The sequence below is a fragment of the Amphiprion ocellaris genome, chromosome 8 (genome assembly GCF_022539595.1).
Source record: "Amphiprion ocellaris isolate individual 3 ecotype Okinawa chromosome 8, ASM2253959v1, whole genome shotgun sequence".
Lineage (NCBI taxonomy): Eukaryota > Metazoa > Chordata > Actinopteri > Pomacentridae > Amphiprion > Amphiprion ocellaris.
This window is the reverse complement of record NC_072773.1, coordinates 28357247-28372262: the sequence shown is the minus strand read 5'-3', so window position 1 is coordinate 28372262 and position 15016 is coordinate 28357247. Positions and strand designations below refer to the sequence as shown.

Below are 15016 nucleotides of genomic sequence, written 5' to 3'. Positions count from 1 at the left end.
GTCAGGTCTAAGTTCAGCAACATTATGGTGCCAAAGAATGAGGTCAGTTGACTACCTGAATATCCTGAATGAACAGGTCTTTCCATCAATTGAGTTTTCCTTCCTTGAAGGCACGGGCATATTCTGAGATGACAATGCTAGGATTCATGGGGCTCACATTGTGAATGAGTGGTGAGACATCATTTTCACACATGGATTGGCCTCCACAGAGTCCAGACCTCAGTCCCATTGGGAATCTTTGGGATGTGCTGGAGGAGACTTTACACAGTGGTCCGACTCTCCCATCATCAATACAAGATCTTAGCAGAAAAATAAACCAACTCTGGACAGAAATAAATGCTGTGACTTTGCAGAAGCTTATCGAAATGATGCCACAGTGAATGAGTGCCATACTCAAAGACAAAGGCAGTCCGACAAAACATTAGAGTATGCAACTTTTTTTTTTAGACGGGCAGAGTGCATTTATATAATACGACCAAATACACTATTGAATAATAAGTATTTCTCAATCAATTCAAAGACAGAAAGATACAAAAGAGTTTTATGTACTGAATTGATGACACACATAAACAGCAAAAAAGTGCAGAAAATGTGAAAACAGAGACAAATGACACAGTCTCAGAATGATACTGAAAACAGTGGGATGAGTTGTCCATGTGAGGAAGCCTGTTTGTTTTACTCAGAGTTTTTAGACGCAAGTAGTCGTAAAATAGTCCACTTTAAGTTCCGCAATTTGTACTTCAGTAAGTACTTCAGCATTAGTAGGAAAATATACTCACTAGTCCTGCTGTGCAAGATTACGTTATTGGATTATTCTTAATTGCATTATTATTGCTGTTGTTGCAGAAAAGGTCATTTATAGGTATGCTAATTACTACATATAGTTGGCTACTTTATAAACAGTTAAAAGGCCTTTGAGAGCGTACACAGTAGTGTACAATGGAATATTCAGTACCTTGATATGTTTCTTTGTTGCTTATGGTTGTGTCCAAGTGTCAATGTGTGTGTGTGTGTGTGTGTTTGTCTGTACCCAGAGATCCAGTCCTGTGCAGGCTCAGGAAGGCTCTGTCTCTTTCCAGCCCCCCACCCGGCTCTCTGCGCAGGGCGGTGCGGCCCAGATGACCGGCATACTGACGCAGGAAGGAGGGAGCGCTATGGGAGGCAGGGGGGTGCACAGCACACACCACCATGGGCTCTGAGATACACAACGCAGACGGAGCAGCCAGGGAGAGGGGGTAAAATGAAGGGAGAAAAGTAGAGAGCGGCAGAGAATGCAAGGAAGGGGGGGAGGGATAAAACTCAGAAGGGCAGTAGATTGACAGAAAACAAAAAGAGGAAGGGTTCAAAACCAGAAAAAAACAGAATAAAGGGAAAGCAGAGAAAAAGAGGGTTCAAGAGTTGAGGAACAGTAGAGGAGAGGGAGCAAAAGCAGTGAAAAAAGGGTGCAAGGTGACAAGAATTGGAAGAGGGAACGGGAGGGAAAGAGAAGAAAAAGACGACACAAGGTCACACAGAGACCAGACACAGAGAGGCAGCAGAACATGTAGGAAAAGTACAATATGTAGCAGTGATAGATAAAGAGGTAGGGATGCACACAGTTGCTGTATTCATGTTAGTAGAGAAAACAGCAGGCACACAGTAATAAAAAGTGGAATAGAAAGTGTATGAGCCATGAGGCATATATAGTGGCAATTATGTTGAGTCACAGACTGATAAAGACTGTTTACGAACAACAGACATTAAGAAAGACAGACATTAAGGCATCAGCAGACACACTGTAGGAAACAGGTCATAGAGATATGGGAGCTTTCAAGTCTCTGATGGAAGGACTGCATAGATATTTAGCCAACTGTAGTAAAAAAAAAAAACAAAAAAACAAATGCCTGGCAGTCAGATTTATACTTATGGATAAACACCTGCTTCTTGGTATTTTCAAAGGAAAATTCCTCAACCCAAGCCCTCATAAACGTGCAGAACAGCCTGTCCACATGTGTCCATCACCGCCTTTCTTTCACATTCATTCAAACTAATTAATCCTTTTTGTAGAATGTGGGTGGGAGCCCATGTGTCACCACTCCTTTGAAATAATGCCTATTTTCTCCACATCGCACTTTAAATGCCACTGTGATCACCAGGCATTTTAAATTGTTCCCCTAAACTCCTCACACGATTCCCTTCCAGCCTCACCTACAGTAAAACCACTCTAAGTCCTCCAAGAACACAGTGGAAGAAGAGATCTGAGGTCAGCAGCAGACTCGACATTACGTTCTCATTAGCACTTTGAAAAATGTGAGAATTATGTTTTACCACTCTTTTGCACGGTCTGACTAATATTTATAGAGATGTGTGTGTGGGGAGGTGATAAAGCAAGAAGGGAAAGGCAAGAGAAGATGGAAATGTAGAGCAGTTGTTAAAGTTTAATGTCTCTCTCCTCATCCTCTACATCACTTCCTCCATCGTACTTTGTCTTTCTCACTTGCTGCCTGAGCTCTCTGGAAATGAACTGACACAGCTCGAGCTATTAAAGACAAAAGAGAGGGTCGTAAAAATAGAAGGAAGGACAGAGAGATTGCAGTGAATTAAATTAATCAGGTAGAGGTATGGATGTTGTAGCTCAGAAGCTGGAAAAACAGAACATCATTGCTCCTTGTATCCAGACTGTAAAGCAGCTAAGACAATACGGCAATATTTGAACACTGAGGCTTTTCTTGTTTTCTTTTTTTCTGAGACAAAAGCACCTCCTGAAGCAGAGGCAACCTCCCTTGCTCCGCGTTCTGACCTGGTTTCTGCCTGGTGCCAGAAAACAACGCAGACACACACAAAGACAAATCACATACACACAGCGTCTGGGTTTGGAGGGCTCTGATTTTTCCACACTGGAACCTGCAATCCTGGAGGATGCCCAGCAGATGGCAACCGGAATTTCTAAGTATGACATTGCTTTTCACCCTTTATTTGAGGAGCTAAGACATTTTGCTTGTGTGAATACACAAAACAGCGTATTTGAATTCAGACAGCTTTGGGAAGTCACATGCATTTTCAGTTTACTGTGCATTTCAGACTATGATAACTGTATCATAGTCTGAAATGTGAAGTAAAGTGAACAGTGAAGTTAGTTGTGATGAAGCTGATGATGAGGTAAAGATGATAGTGGTTAGGATGGATCTGGTAGGTGAAAAAAAGCTGAGGTGCAACTGCATTTGCATGTCTGTGCGCTTTTACGAGCATACTGGAAAAAAACATTTTTACCCACATGTTTTTGAAACAAGGGCAAATACTGTTTATGGGATATGTGCAATACAAACACTTTATGTCAGTTCTAGATCAGTGTAAATGAAGGACAGACAAGAGTGGAGGAGAAGTGCAATATCTGCTGCCGTAAGTTTGCATAAATCACTTTCAGTTATCAAGAAATACTTACATGTTGACCCTTTCCACCACCTAAAAAAACAATATGATCTAATGCTCCTTAATGTATTGAAAAAGCCCCAAACGAAGTCATAAGATCTTAAACTGCGAGACAATATGAGCAACTGCTCTTCAATAACTGCTCTGGTGTGGTAAAACACTAGCCATAACAGATGTTGGAGTCAAACTAATCACTGTGTGATTCCCAAGAGGGTTATGGAGGTGACACAATTACTCTTCATCATAATGACAACACATGCTGCCTTGCTACCATTTTGTGTCTGTCTGTCTGTCTGTGAAGTATATTGATATAATGCGGATGGTGTATTATAAATTAGCATAACACACACACTTTTATTCACTTCAAAGACTATTTAGGTTGGTTTATGAGCTGTGAATTTTTAAGTAGGTCCCCTCATGCCTACAATGTGGCTGAATGATGGCATCCACTTGGGTGCTTATCAATACGTTTGTGTGACAGCATTTGTTCATGTCTCACCGTTGTCTCTGGCTGTGGATGGCTCATCCAGGGCCATCTGCTCTGCGAGTTCGGACAGAGAATCATCGACGGGCCGAGCGCTGCGTAGAGACATGGACAGCCTCCGCTTGATTATCTTCATCCTGTCCATCTTCTCAACCGCACCACCGGGGCCCACGGGCCTAAAGGGGAACCAGCAACAGCATCATTACCATCAAAAGCATTACCTGCATCTCCAACATCATAACCGAGCCATTGTTGTCATTATAGCTAGATCCACGCCACCCAGTTAATCTTCATTGTATAGTGAAACTACTGCAGTGCAGCCTCTGCGCATTTTCTGCAGTTCTTTGGGCTCGCAATGATTGTGTTTGCTCACGCAGCATGTGTTCTCATTGTTATGTATCCCAAGTGCAAACATTGCAAAATAAAAGACAAAGAATGAGAGAGAGACAAACCCAGAGAGGCAGAGAGAAAAAGAGGGAACGAGAACGACAAAAAAAATGTACAAAAAAAACATGCAAATGGCTGACGATGCAGCTCCTCAGAGGTTTCAGACAAGAGCACCTTTCCCTGATGAGCTGTGATTGACACACATTTCACTGGCTGTTCCATCAACCATCCATAATAAATTTATGTTATAAAACGGTTTCCCAAAGCAAAACAAACAAACAAACAAAAAAAAAACATAGCAGACAAATCATCTTGGGACAGAAGAATAAAGTTCATATGTATAATCTATTTATGGCTCTACAGTGGTCCATTCAAAGATAATGTCCCTGTGACAACAAGTAAACAAGTCAGACGGAAAGTGAGCTTCAGATACTGTACAGTAGAAATGTAACTGCAGGAGAGAGAACATCCCAGCCTCAAAATAAATGGGGGGAAGCATATTGTTATTCCAGCAAAGTGCTTGGTATATTCACTGCTGGCCCGACTGTGTGTGTTGTGTGTTTGCGCTTGTATACCTCTTAGCGTCAGTAAGCTTTCAAAGTTATATATTGTTGAGAGTGCCCCTCAGCAGACCTTTAATATCTGGTTTATAAGAGTATGTACAGTATATGTGCTGTTGCAATGTGTGTATTTTTGTGGAAGTCACTTTGTTTATTGTATCCCTCTACACTCTGCTTCACTGGCCTGAAGGTAGAGGCGGCTATGGTGGAGTATTTCTGTTTCCCACTTCCTGCTCCTTCTATCTAACCCATAAGGGCTCGGGAGCTGACACACACGAGCACACACACCGACACACAAATACACTGCACCCGCTGCCTTTCTCTTTGTGTCCAACCTTGGAGGCTTCAACAAAAGCCATTCATCCTTTCAGGCTTTCAGTCTTTCAGGCCTATTAGAGACAACCATTGCTCTGAGGGAATTCAAACATCCACGCTAGAAACAACTGGCTTTTTTCACCAGAAGATGTGCTTAGAAGACTATCTATTGCTATGAGCATTGCCTCTGACAGTTTACATGAGTCCGGTTGGATGTGCTCTGCACCTCAGCTAAATGTGTTTCTCTGACATGAGAAAAAAGTTGAAGAAGGGAACAAAAGAGTCAAAGGAAAGCTATTCACATGTATTTCATATCATCCAGCTACACATGGATTATCAATTTCCCTCCCCCCTCATTTGCATGTTTGCCCAGACTTCATTAGAGAAGCAGCCAGCTTGGACAAGGAGATTGGGTCCTCTTCATGCCGCCTTGCAGCAATCATCCTCAAATTTTCAGGAATAAGAGAGTCACATAATAAAGAAACAGCTGACATACGACGCTCTGCTTATTACCCAGATAAATACACAGCAATGTTATCACAAACACACACTTGGGCCAGCACCCAGGCATGCACACACACACACGTAGACACATGTTAATAACTAATTTCACAGTCTTCATCTTATCTGTGTTGAATTAACATGAACAGTTAGGGGAATCTCATTTCCCAGCGGGTTATAGAGGGAATCACTTCAGGATACCACTTCATATTTATATACACTACCAGTCATAAGTTTGCACACACCTTCTCATTTCATGGTTTTTCTTTACTTTCATGACTATTTACATTGTAGATTCTCACTGAAGGCATCAAGACTATGAGTGAACACATATGGAATTATGTAGTAAACAAAAAAAAGTGTGAAATAAGTCAAAAAAGGCGGTATATTTAAGATTCTTCAAAAGAGCCACCCTTTGATTACTGCTTTGCACACTCTTGGCATTCTCTGGATGAGCTTCATGAGGTAGTCACCTGAAATGGTTTTCACTTCGCAGGTGTGCCTTGTCAACATCTATTTGCGCAATTTTTTTGCCTTCTTGATGGCATTGGGACCATCAGTTGTGTTGCGCAGAAGTCAGGTTGTTACACAGTTGACAGCCCTATTTGACAACTGTTAGAATCCATATTATGGCTGAAACCAATCAGCTAAGTAAAGATAAACTAACAGTCCATCATTACTTCAACAACTGAAGGTCAGTCATTCCGGAAAATTGCAAAAACTCTGAATGTATCCACAAGTGCAGTTGCAAAAACCATCAATCACTACGATGAAACTGGCTCACATGAGGACCGCCCCAGGAAGTGAAGACCAAGAGTCACCTCTGCTGCTGAGGATAAGTTCATCCGAGTCACCAGCCTCAGAAATCACAACAGCACCTAAGAAACCTAAGAAACTGCTAAGAAACCACTACTACGGAAAAGCAACAAGCAGAAGTGATTTGTTTGGGCCAAGAAACACAAGGAATGGACATTAGACAGGTGTAAATCTGTTCTTTGGTTCTGCCCGCTGTGTCTTAGTGCGACGCAGAAAAGGTGAATGGATGGTCTTTACATGCATGGTTCCCACCGTGAAGCATGGAGTAGGACACTGTTGGTGCTTTGCTGGGGACACTGATGAGGAATTATTCAAAACTGAAAGCACACTGAACCAGCATAGCTACCACAGCATCCAGCATCCATCCAGCAGTGACATGCCATCCCATCCGGTTTGCGTTTAGTTGGACCATCATTTGTTTTTCAACAGGACAATGACCCCAAAGGGCTATCTGACCAAGAAGGAGGGTGAATGAGTGCTGCGTCAGATGACCTGGCCTCCACAGTCACCTGACCTAAAATCAATCGGGATGGTTTGGGATGAGATGGATCACAGAGTGAAGGCAAAAGGGCCAACAGGCACTTAGCATCTCTGGGAACCGCTTCAAGACTGTTGGAAAACTATTTCAGGTGACAACCTCATGAAGCTCATCCAGAGAATGCCAAAAGTGTGCAAAGCAATAATCAAAGCAAAGGGTGGCTATTTTGAAGAATCTAAAACATATAACATGTTTTGACTTCTTTCACACTTTTTTGTTTACTACATAATTCCACGTGTTCATACACAGTTTTGGTGCTTTCAGTGAATATATATGCAGCTGACAATAAAGGTTAGATTCTGTGACAAACATCTCCACAAAATGAGCAAACAGCATGCATTTTAAGGAAATGTATGGACAACATTATTTAAAGCATCTGTTTAGAAAAAAAGCCAGGAATACTCACTAATGCTTTGCTTGATAAAAAAGAAATCGACTTTGTCCTTCATCTGTAATGGATGTCTCCAGTTAAAAAAATAAACATTTCTTCCTGACAACTGTATTAAATGGCTTGCCATTATTTTTTATCCCAATTTTTGTGCTATAATAAAATTTTTGTATGTTTAAATCTTTGCTTCATAACTACAATTTGAGCTTTGTGTATAAAAACTAAGGGCTAAACTGCGTTCAGTAATGTAAAAAAAAAGTTTAATGAAGAATGAAGAGCTAGGAATGTCCACTGGACACTGTGCCTTGTCTGGTGCAGATGGACGTGGCAGGGTGAAGAGCTTCGAAGAGGCACATCAGTGAGTGGGACGAGGCATGTGGCTCCAGGCAACAGCATGTGCAGGCCAAACTCACCAGACACCTGGCAAACCACGAACAACTCGGATACATAACTCCTACTAAATGGAGGGACACACTCCAAATGACAGGGGCTCCACTCACTCCCCACAACATTCAAAGGCAGTACAAGCACTTCTGTTGTTTTGGCTGTGTTTGAAAGCAACACAGTGCATGAATTCACACGCATTCTAACATGAGCTGTGTAATAAAACAAACAGAAGTGAGCAAAGGTTAGTGGGGTAACTGATAGAAAGGAGTAAAGGAACAAGTCATTCTTCTGTCTGTTAGCAGCTGGTGAGCATGTGTTCATGTGTTCCCACATGTTTGGGGTGGTTGCACAGTTGTGGTAGCTTGGACGTGAGGTGAACTGACACACCCCTGAGGAGGACAGAAGAGGAACACAGCCTGATTTATTCAAGACACACACCATTTTGGGTTGCTAGGCTACAGGCCCTGGCTGGAACCGCAGTTTCTGTCTCTGAGGTGAAGCAAAGAAGAAGAGAGAAGACAGAGGCAAAAAGCTGACAAAAAACAATTCACATCTCTCTGTACTCACCACTCATGCACAAACTCTCCCTCAAACATGCTCATGTCAGCTTCAGAAACTTCCAGCCCTCTAGCTTATGTGACACCACAGAGCACTGCATCATGCAATCCATGCCAGCTTGGCTCTGGGATTCCACTTCCAATGATGCCTCTGAATGGAACTGAGGACCTAAGCCTGAGTCTATGTGCCATATGCATACATATGTGACACAGTCACATCCAAACAAGGCACACAAATACCTTTTGGGTCTCACTTTGTTTCAGCCATATTATCTTACAGCCTACGCCTCTCTTTCTTTCCTTTTCATCAAAAACAAATGACCATTATTCTGCCATTCAGTGGCACATATAACTCATACGCATGCATGCACACACATGCAATGTGGCAGAGTGGAACGGGCACTCAGTGGCACTCCAAACACTGCTTTTGCGCAGCAGCCTGAGGATGCATGAGTAATGCACAAATCTGCCCAACTACAGAATCCTACACACATCCACACAAAAACACATAAATAGATAACCCAAACAACAGTCCATTCTCCTCAAGCCCAGTGGCTTCCCCTCAGCATCTCTTCCATCACTTAACCTAAATCTCCAGAGTAAGATTAAGAGAAAATATAATTACAGAAGACGATGAATGAATGGGCAGAAGCAAACTAAGGGGGGAAAAAAAGCAAAAATCACACATAGCAAAAACAAAAAATGGTTTATAAAAAAAAAAAACAAACATATATATATATATATATATATATATATATATATATATATATATATATATATATATATATATATATATATATATATATATATATATGAAATGCCATTTTCATCCACAAGAGGATGAAGGAAAATAGGGTCTGACTCTATGACTGTTGGCAGATCTGGCTCACAGGGATCACACTGGGTATAGAAAGATTTGTATAACATGATTTACGTTAATTAATAAGGATAGTTCTCCAGTGTTTATATGGTGGATTTGTGCAAAAATGTCATATAAAAAAAATCAAACTGCACTTCAGTACAATGGCCTGTGTCCCACTGGTACTTATTACTTCGGATATAACTTAGATAAAAGCAGGCTAACACATTACATTACACATTTATTTGGAAGAGAGCCTCTTATTTAATAGTACCACCACATTCTTATAAAATTGTGACATAAATCAACAGAAAGTTGGCAAACAATAACGTGAATAACTGGAGAGCCAAAACTTTATTATTTAGTATCATTGTAAGAACTATTATGACCAGTATTATTATTGTTTGTCAGACACTGATGTAGAGAGATTTTAAACCTCAGTGAGGCCCTTTTCTGGGTTAAAAAAAAAAAAAAAAAAAAAACTCCATTATTTGACCTCAGAATAGTGTACAGCTGGGGAACAGGCATAAAGAAGGTCATGAATGCTTCTAAATACTCTTAATTGCAGTGTAATTGTATAAGACAGCAGAAAATACACAGGTAAAGCTTTGGTTCATTACTGCTGTGGGATTATTAGAGAGACTTCTCAGCAGAGGTGCATTGCAAGGGCAAGAGAACCGATGGGATAGTTTTCAATCTGGACATCCCACATTGAGATGGATATAAATAATTTAGTCGCAAATGATACCACAAACACGCTGCTGAGAAATGAAATGTTCAAAGACGCGGGTTCAAGATCAACTGTTCAACCCATGTAGTGTTCCACGACAGAACACCGCAGAACCTGGACTGGCACGTTGGCGGACGAGCCAAGAGTTCTGCAAATAGCCCGTGAAACAACCCGACGTGACCGCGGGCAGGGCGCACACAAAGTGGGCAAGTCAGCGGCTAAACCCCGGGGACACGAACCGAACACGCCAGCGCTTCGTGTCGGGGCCTGGTTGGCGGAGGTTTCCTCTCCACCTTCCAGGCCTTTTACGTTTTCGGTCAGTTCCTCTCTCCCCGTGTTTTCCTGACGCAAGTATCCGGGAGGAGGACAATCAGGCAGGGCAGGGGAAAAGTTGCACAGCCGCCCGGCCGGCGCACAAACTCTCTTGAAATAGCTCCGGGGTTAATCTCCGCAACTGGATGTTTGGGTTTAAACGGGTTTTGTCGCCAGAATCGTTGCGAGATTCCAAATCCACTGCTCTGTTGGGAGTTAAATACGCTCGGACTGTGGCGCTAGTGTCGCCATTTATCGTCACTTTAGTGGTCCTGACGCGATTTCATGCAGGGGATCGTGCCAAAGTGTCCACATCGGACGCACATTTACGCAGTGAAAATCATTCGAATGCTTTTGAACTGAAGAAAAACGAGTCCACCTGCAATGTCAGGTGATAGGACGGCCGCCTGCGTGTGATATCCTAACATTGTCTACACGGGATCGAAACGAGTGACTGATATAAACACTGACCTGCTTGTGTTTCTGCTGCAGGAGACTATTGTTCCACTTGTGTATTGGTAATCCGGGCAGCACGCCGGGGATCCACTGCGACAAGTTCCTCCAGTAACTTTGCCGTGAAACACACCAAAATTACCAGTTAACCCCCGTCGGATAATTCCTACCCCAGCGTCACACGGCCTGCCGCAGTGTCCCGTCGCCTGATCGAGTGCATCGTGGACCTGTAATGACTCATTATTTGTGTGCTAACTTTCGCTCACGAACGGCACCGTCCCATCCGGTGATGATCAGCCATATCGCTGCTGCTGGATCCCAAGTGGAAGCAAGTGGCGTGATCCCGGAAAACACCGCAAGGGGTGTGTGTGTGTGTGTGTGTGTGTCCGTGAGAATGTTTTGTGCGCATCAGAGCCTTAAACATCCAACCCCCACCAGCTCCAACAGTCGGTCCAAGTTTAAGAAAAATAAAGGGGGGAGGTCAGATAGATTAATTTCAGAGGGGAACTGTCACCACGGAAATTAGCCTTCATTACCCGAAGCGCCATTCAAATCTAAATAAGCACCTCAGAGAAAAATTCCTGGTGAATAATGCATGGGAATTATGGAAATTCACTAGTATGATCCGCTGCTGGTTTGTTGGCTGCAGCATGGGTGAAAAACACAGTAATTGCCGAGCTCTGTGCAAAGGTTTAAATTCCCACTGATGCACATATAGTTTGTCTTCACCATATTGAGTTTAGTTATACAGTCAGAGACAAGCCTGTGTATGATGTGGCTATGTGATCTGACGTTCAAATGACAGGGCCTGTGTGCTTTTAAAGAGCGAAATGAGTAAAATTATTGCATGTTTTTACAAGGGGATCTCCTGGATCCCCCACCAATTACGTCGACAATCACGGATGACACAGCAAACACAGTGAAGGAGAAGTCTGCTCGTTGGCCTTCGTCGCCACCATGTGGTTCATTTAGCCTCGGATTTCATTCACAGGCCAAATTCATTCACTGGAGCAAAACCTGAAGGGACTGCTGCCATAAAAGTGATGAAAAATGATAATAAAGCAATATCTAAGTGGCACAGTAATCATTTAACGTAACTTAAACAACCACTACCTCTCTCTCTCACACACACATAGATGCCATTCACAGGTCAAATAGTCCATGGGCCAGACCAGATATTGGTACCACCTCAGGTGACCAAACCTAAGTGGTACTAAAATGTACATTGGGTTAATATAAGTACATTAGGATGTGATAGCCTTTCCACACTGGCAGCTTTATCACTTATTTGTGAAACTGTCACATTCACCATAACTGCTGTATTGCAATCCATTCAACTCTCTGAGGCCCACAGTTGTAAAATTGCAACATTTTTTTAAGGCTGTCTAGCTGTACTTATTTCTTACTGAATGTAGACAAACACTACATTTCCCAACCCCCCCCCCCCCCCCCCACTTTGAACTGCAAAACAAATATTTTTGGCAGGAAAATATTAATACTGTAAACAACATGTCTTCCATTGACCCCCAAGCTCTATCTTAGGGAACAATTTCAATAATTTTCCAAGTAAGTATTTGACCTGTAGTATTTTTTTCTTCATCCTTAAAGATGTTTAGTGATAGACAACTCAAATTATTTTTTAAAAGTATAATACAGTTGAAGACAAGTATAATACAGCTGAAGACAAAATTATCAGCTCCCATATGAAATTTTAGATTTTTTCCCAAAAAATTCCCAAGTGCTGTGAAACAGATCAAGGATTTTTTAACACAGCTTTTCCAAACACCCTAGTTGTATTTTAGATGCTTGCATTATTTTACATTGCTCAAAAAAACTAAATTATTCAACAAAAAACAAAAACTACCAGGGTCAAAATTATTAGCCCTCTTAAGAACTGACATTTTTATTGAGCCAAAACACAAACCACTGTTGTGCAATCATGTGCTTTATGACTCTTTCCTGTATTTTATGTTTTTGTCTCATTATGACCACGTACTGTTCTCGGAAAATTACCTTTGAATTTGGAATAATTGTCCACACAGCACAACGGGACGGAATTGATTCAAAATGTAATTAGAATCAAAACTGCTAAAGCATTTGAAAATTCAACTTAGTAATGGAAATAGTCTTTCCAACAGTGTTTTTGGCATATGATCAGTTCTGTAGCAGTGTGTTATAATTGGGTTAAATTTTGAACTTTTCATCACAATTTTGGCTGTTTTGATTTGATTAAAAAAAAGGTATTTTGAATGTTTAACTGGAAGTTATAGTCTGCTGTCTCACACTGACCAAAAATCACAAGATATGGTTCATCTTTGTTTTTTAACTTCAATAGAATTTAACTTTGAATCTGTTTGTCAAATTTTCGCTATTCTATTGTTCCGTCCTGCTTACAGTAAATCTTGTTACCATAGCAATGAAATCTTTCTCAGTCTCAAGTTTATTATAATATTGTTCTGTGCTGTAAAGTGATTATACAGATGATGATGTGTAGCATGTGGCATTTCTTAGTTTTTCATAATGAGGAAAAATCCTATCGAATTCCATCCTGTTATGTTGTTAGGACTTTTGACTCAGACCCCTGACCTTTCATTGTGGGGCATGTCCATTAAACGAGCGATAACACATATTAAGCTGTTAGTCTGCAAGGGCTATCATATCAAAATGCAAACTAAAGACATAGCTAGTTAAAAATATCAAAAAGAATTGGTCACATCGGGTGGTACCGATATCTGAAATTTTGGGTCTTGGCCCAAGGACTAAAAGTAATTCACTTGAGCAAAGCCTATTGGGACTGCTTAACCTTTAGTGCCTGTGCATATAGCATGCATAAAGAGAGGACATTTTTCAAAACTTCAATGTGTTTAGTTGCCAAGACCACCAGGAAGTTAAAGTTACTGTTTTACAAATCCTGAGTCATTTGTTTGGTTGTTTTTTTTACATTGTTTAACAACTCAGTGTCAGAATTTTGCATCTTATTTTCAAGAAGGTGTCAGACACAGAACACAGTATGTAGGCATAAAAAAAACAAACAAACAACATAACTGATAACGATTTAAAGCAAGATCCAAGCAGCACAGTAAGAATTTAACGTAAATTCTACAACTCTCTCTCTCTCTCTCACACTCACACACACACACACACACACACACACACACACACACACACACACACACACACACACACACAGATTTCATTCACAGGTCAAAGTCATTCACTGGAGCAAACACGACAGGGCCTATAATCTATTATCCCTATGGACAATAGATCATATAGTCCTGAGGGACTCTAATCTACACATATAGCATGTGTAGAGGAAAAACTTGAGTGTATTTAGTTACCAAGACTGCACAGGAAGGTTTTCCAAACTCTGAGCCTTTCTTTCTTTTAGATTGTTTAACAAAGAGGTTTCAAAATTATGCATCATCTCTTTTTTGAGGGGGTCATCAATCACAAAACATGGAATTTAGGTCTGAAAAATGTAAACACAAAGTACAAAAATTTATAATAAATCAAAATCCAACTGGCACAGTGAGAATTTAGCAAAACTCAACAATCACACACACATACACAAGAGCGCGCACACAGTGTCTCTCTCACAATCCCAAACTCACACACACAGTCAAGTGTAACGACAAGGTACGAAGTAAGTGAATGTGATGAGGATAAAATGGAAAGAATAGTTCAATCAAATGCAATTACAGAAAAATAACAGTAGTGTTGTAACCATTTAAGTGTGTGACGTGATGCAATATTTGATAAGAGATATCTCAACACAAATCAACGAATATTACTATAAACTGCATTTAAAAATGTTTAAGAGCCATTCTGATATCAAAATAATCAGTAAGAGAAAATAAAAGCTATCCAGCTAAAGCTATCTGATCACAGGTGTCGGCGGAGCGAGCGAACGGTGGTGGTGGAGCGAACGGCGTTGGCCGAGCGAACGGCGTTGGCCGAGCGAGCGAACGGTGGCGGCGGAGCGAACAAACGGCGGCGGCGAAGCGAGCGAATGGCGGTGGCGCTGCGAACGGCGTTGGCGGAGCGAGCGAACGGCGGCAGAGCGAGCGAACTGCGACACCTGTGATCAGATAGCTTTAGCTGGATCCTCTCCCTGCACACCTGGCTGCAGTCCACGTGCACAGCTTTCAACATGGTTTGTAGTGAGAACTTCAACCTGTTCTGGGACTGTCCCTTACTGTTTAAAAGCAATGGGATTCAGCCAAACAAGCACTGTGGCCAAATGCTTTCCTCACTATGAAACACTGTGGCTGGAAAACTTTGGCTGGAACACCTGCACATGAGGAGTATATTAGCTATA

At 41.5% G+C, this 15016-nt stretch overlaps 1 protein-coding gene across 10 annotated transcripts in view; it reads right to left on the bottom strand.

Moving 5' to 3' along the window:
• Positions 1-11074, bottom strand: part of LOC111587826 (cyclin-dependent kinase 17-like) — a 43598-nt gene extending 32524 nt beyond the window's left edge. For 5 of the 10 annotated variants that reach the window (XR_008602547.1, XM_055012900.1, XM_055012901.1 and 2 more), the window contains exons 1-3: positions 8352-8467; positions 3908-4068; positions 1031-1195 (exon numbers count right to left, since the gene is read on the bottom strand). Coding sequence is in view for 9 of the 10 variants with exons in the window: in XM_055012900.1 (XP_054868875.1) it covers positions 1031-1195; positions 3908-4068; positions 8352-8386 (361 nt within the window). In the remaining variant the exon portion in view is untranslated. Of the gene's footprint in view, positions 1-1030; positions 1196-3907; positions 4069-8351; positions 8468-10713 lie in introns of those variants that run through there. The other 5 variants (XM_055012903.1, XM_055012902.1, XM_055012906.1 and 2 more) reach the window with 5 other exon arrangements.
• Positions 11075-15016: the final 3942 nt, after the last annotated feature.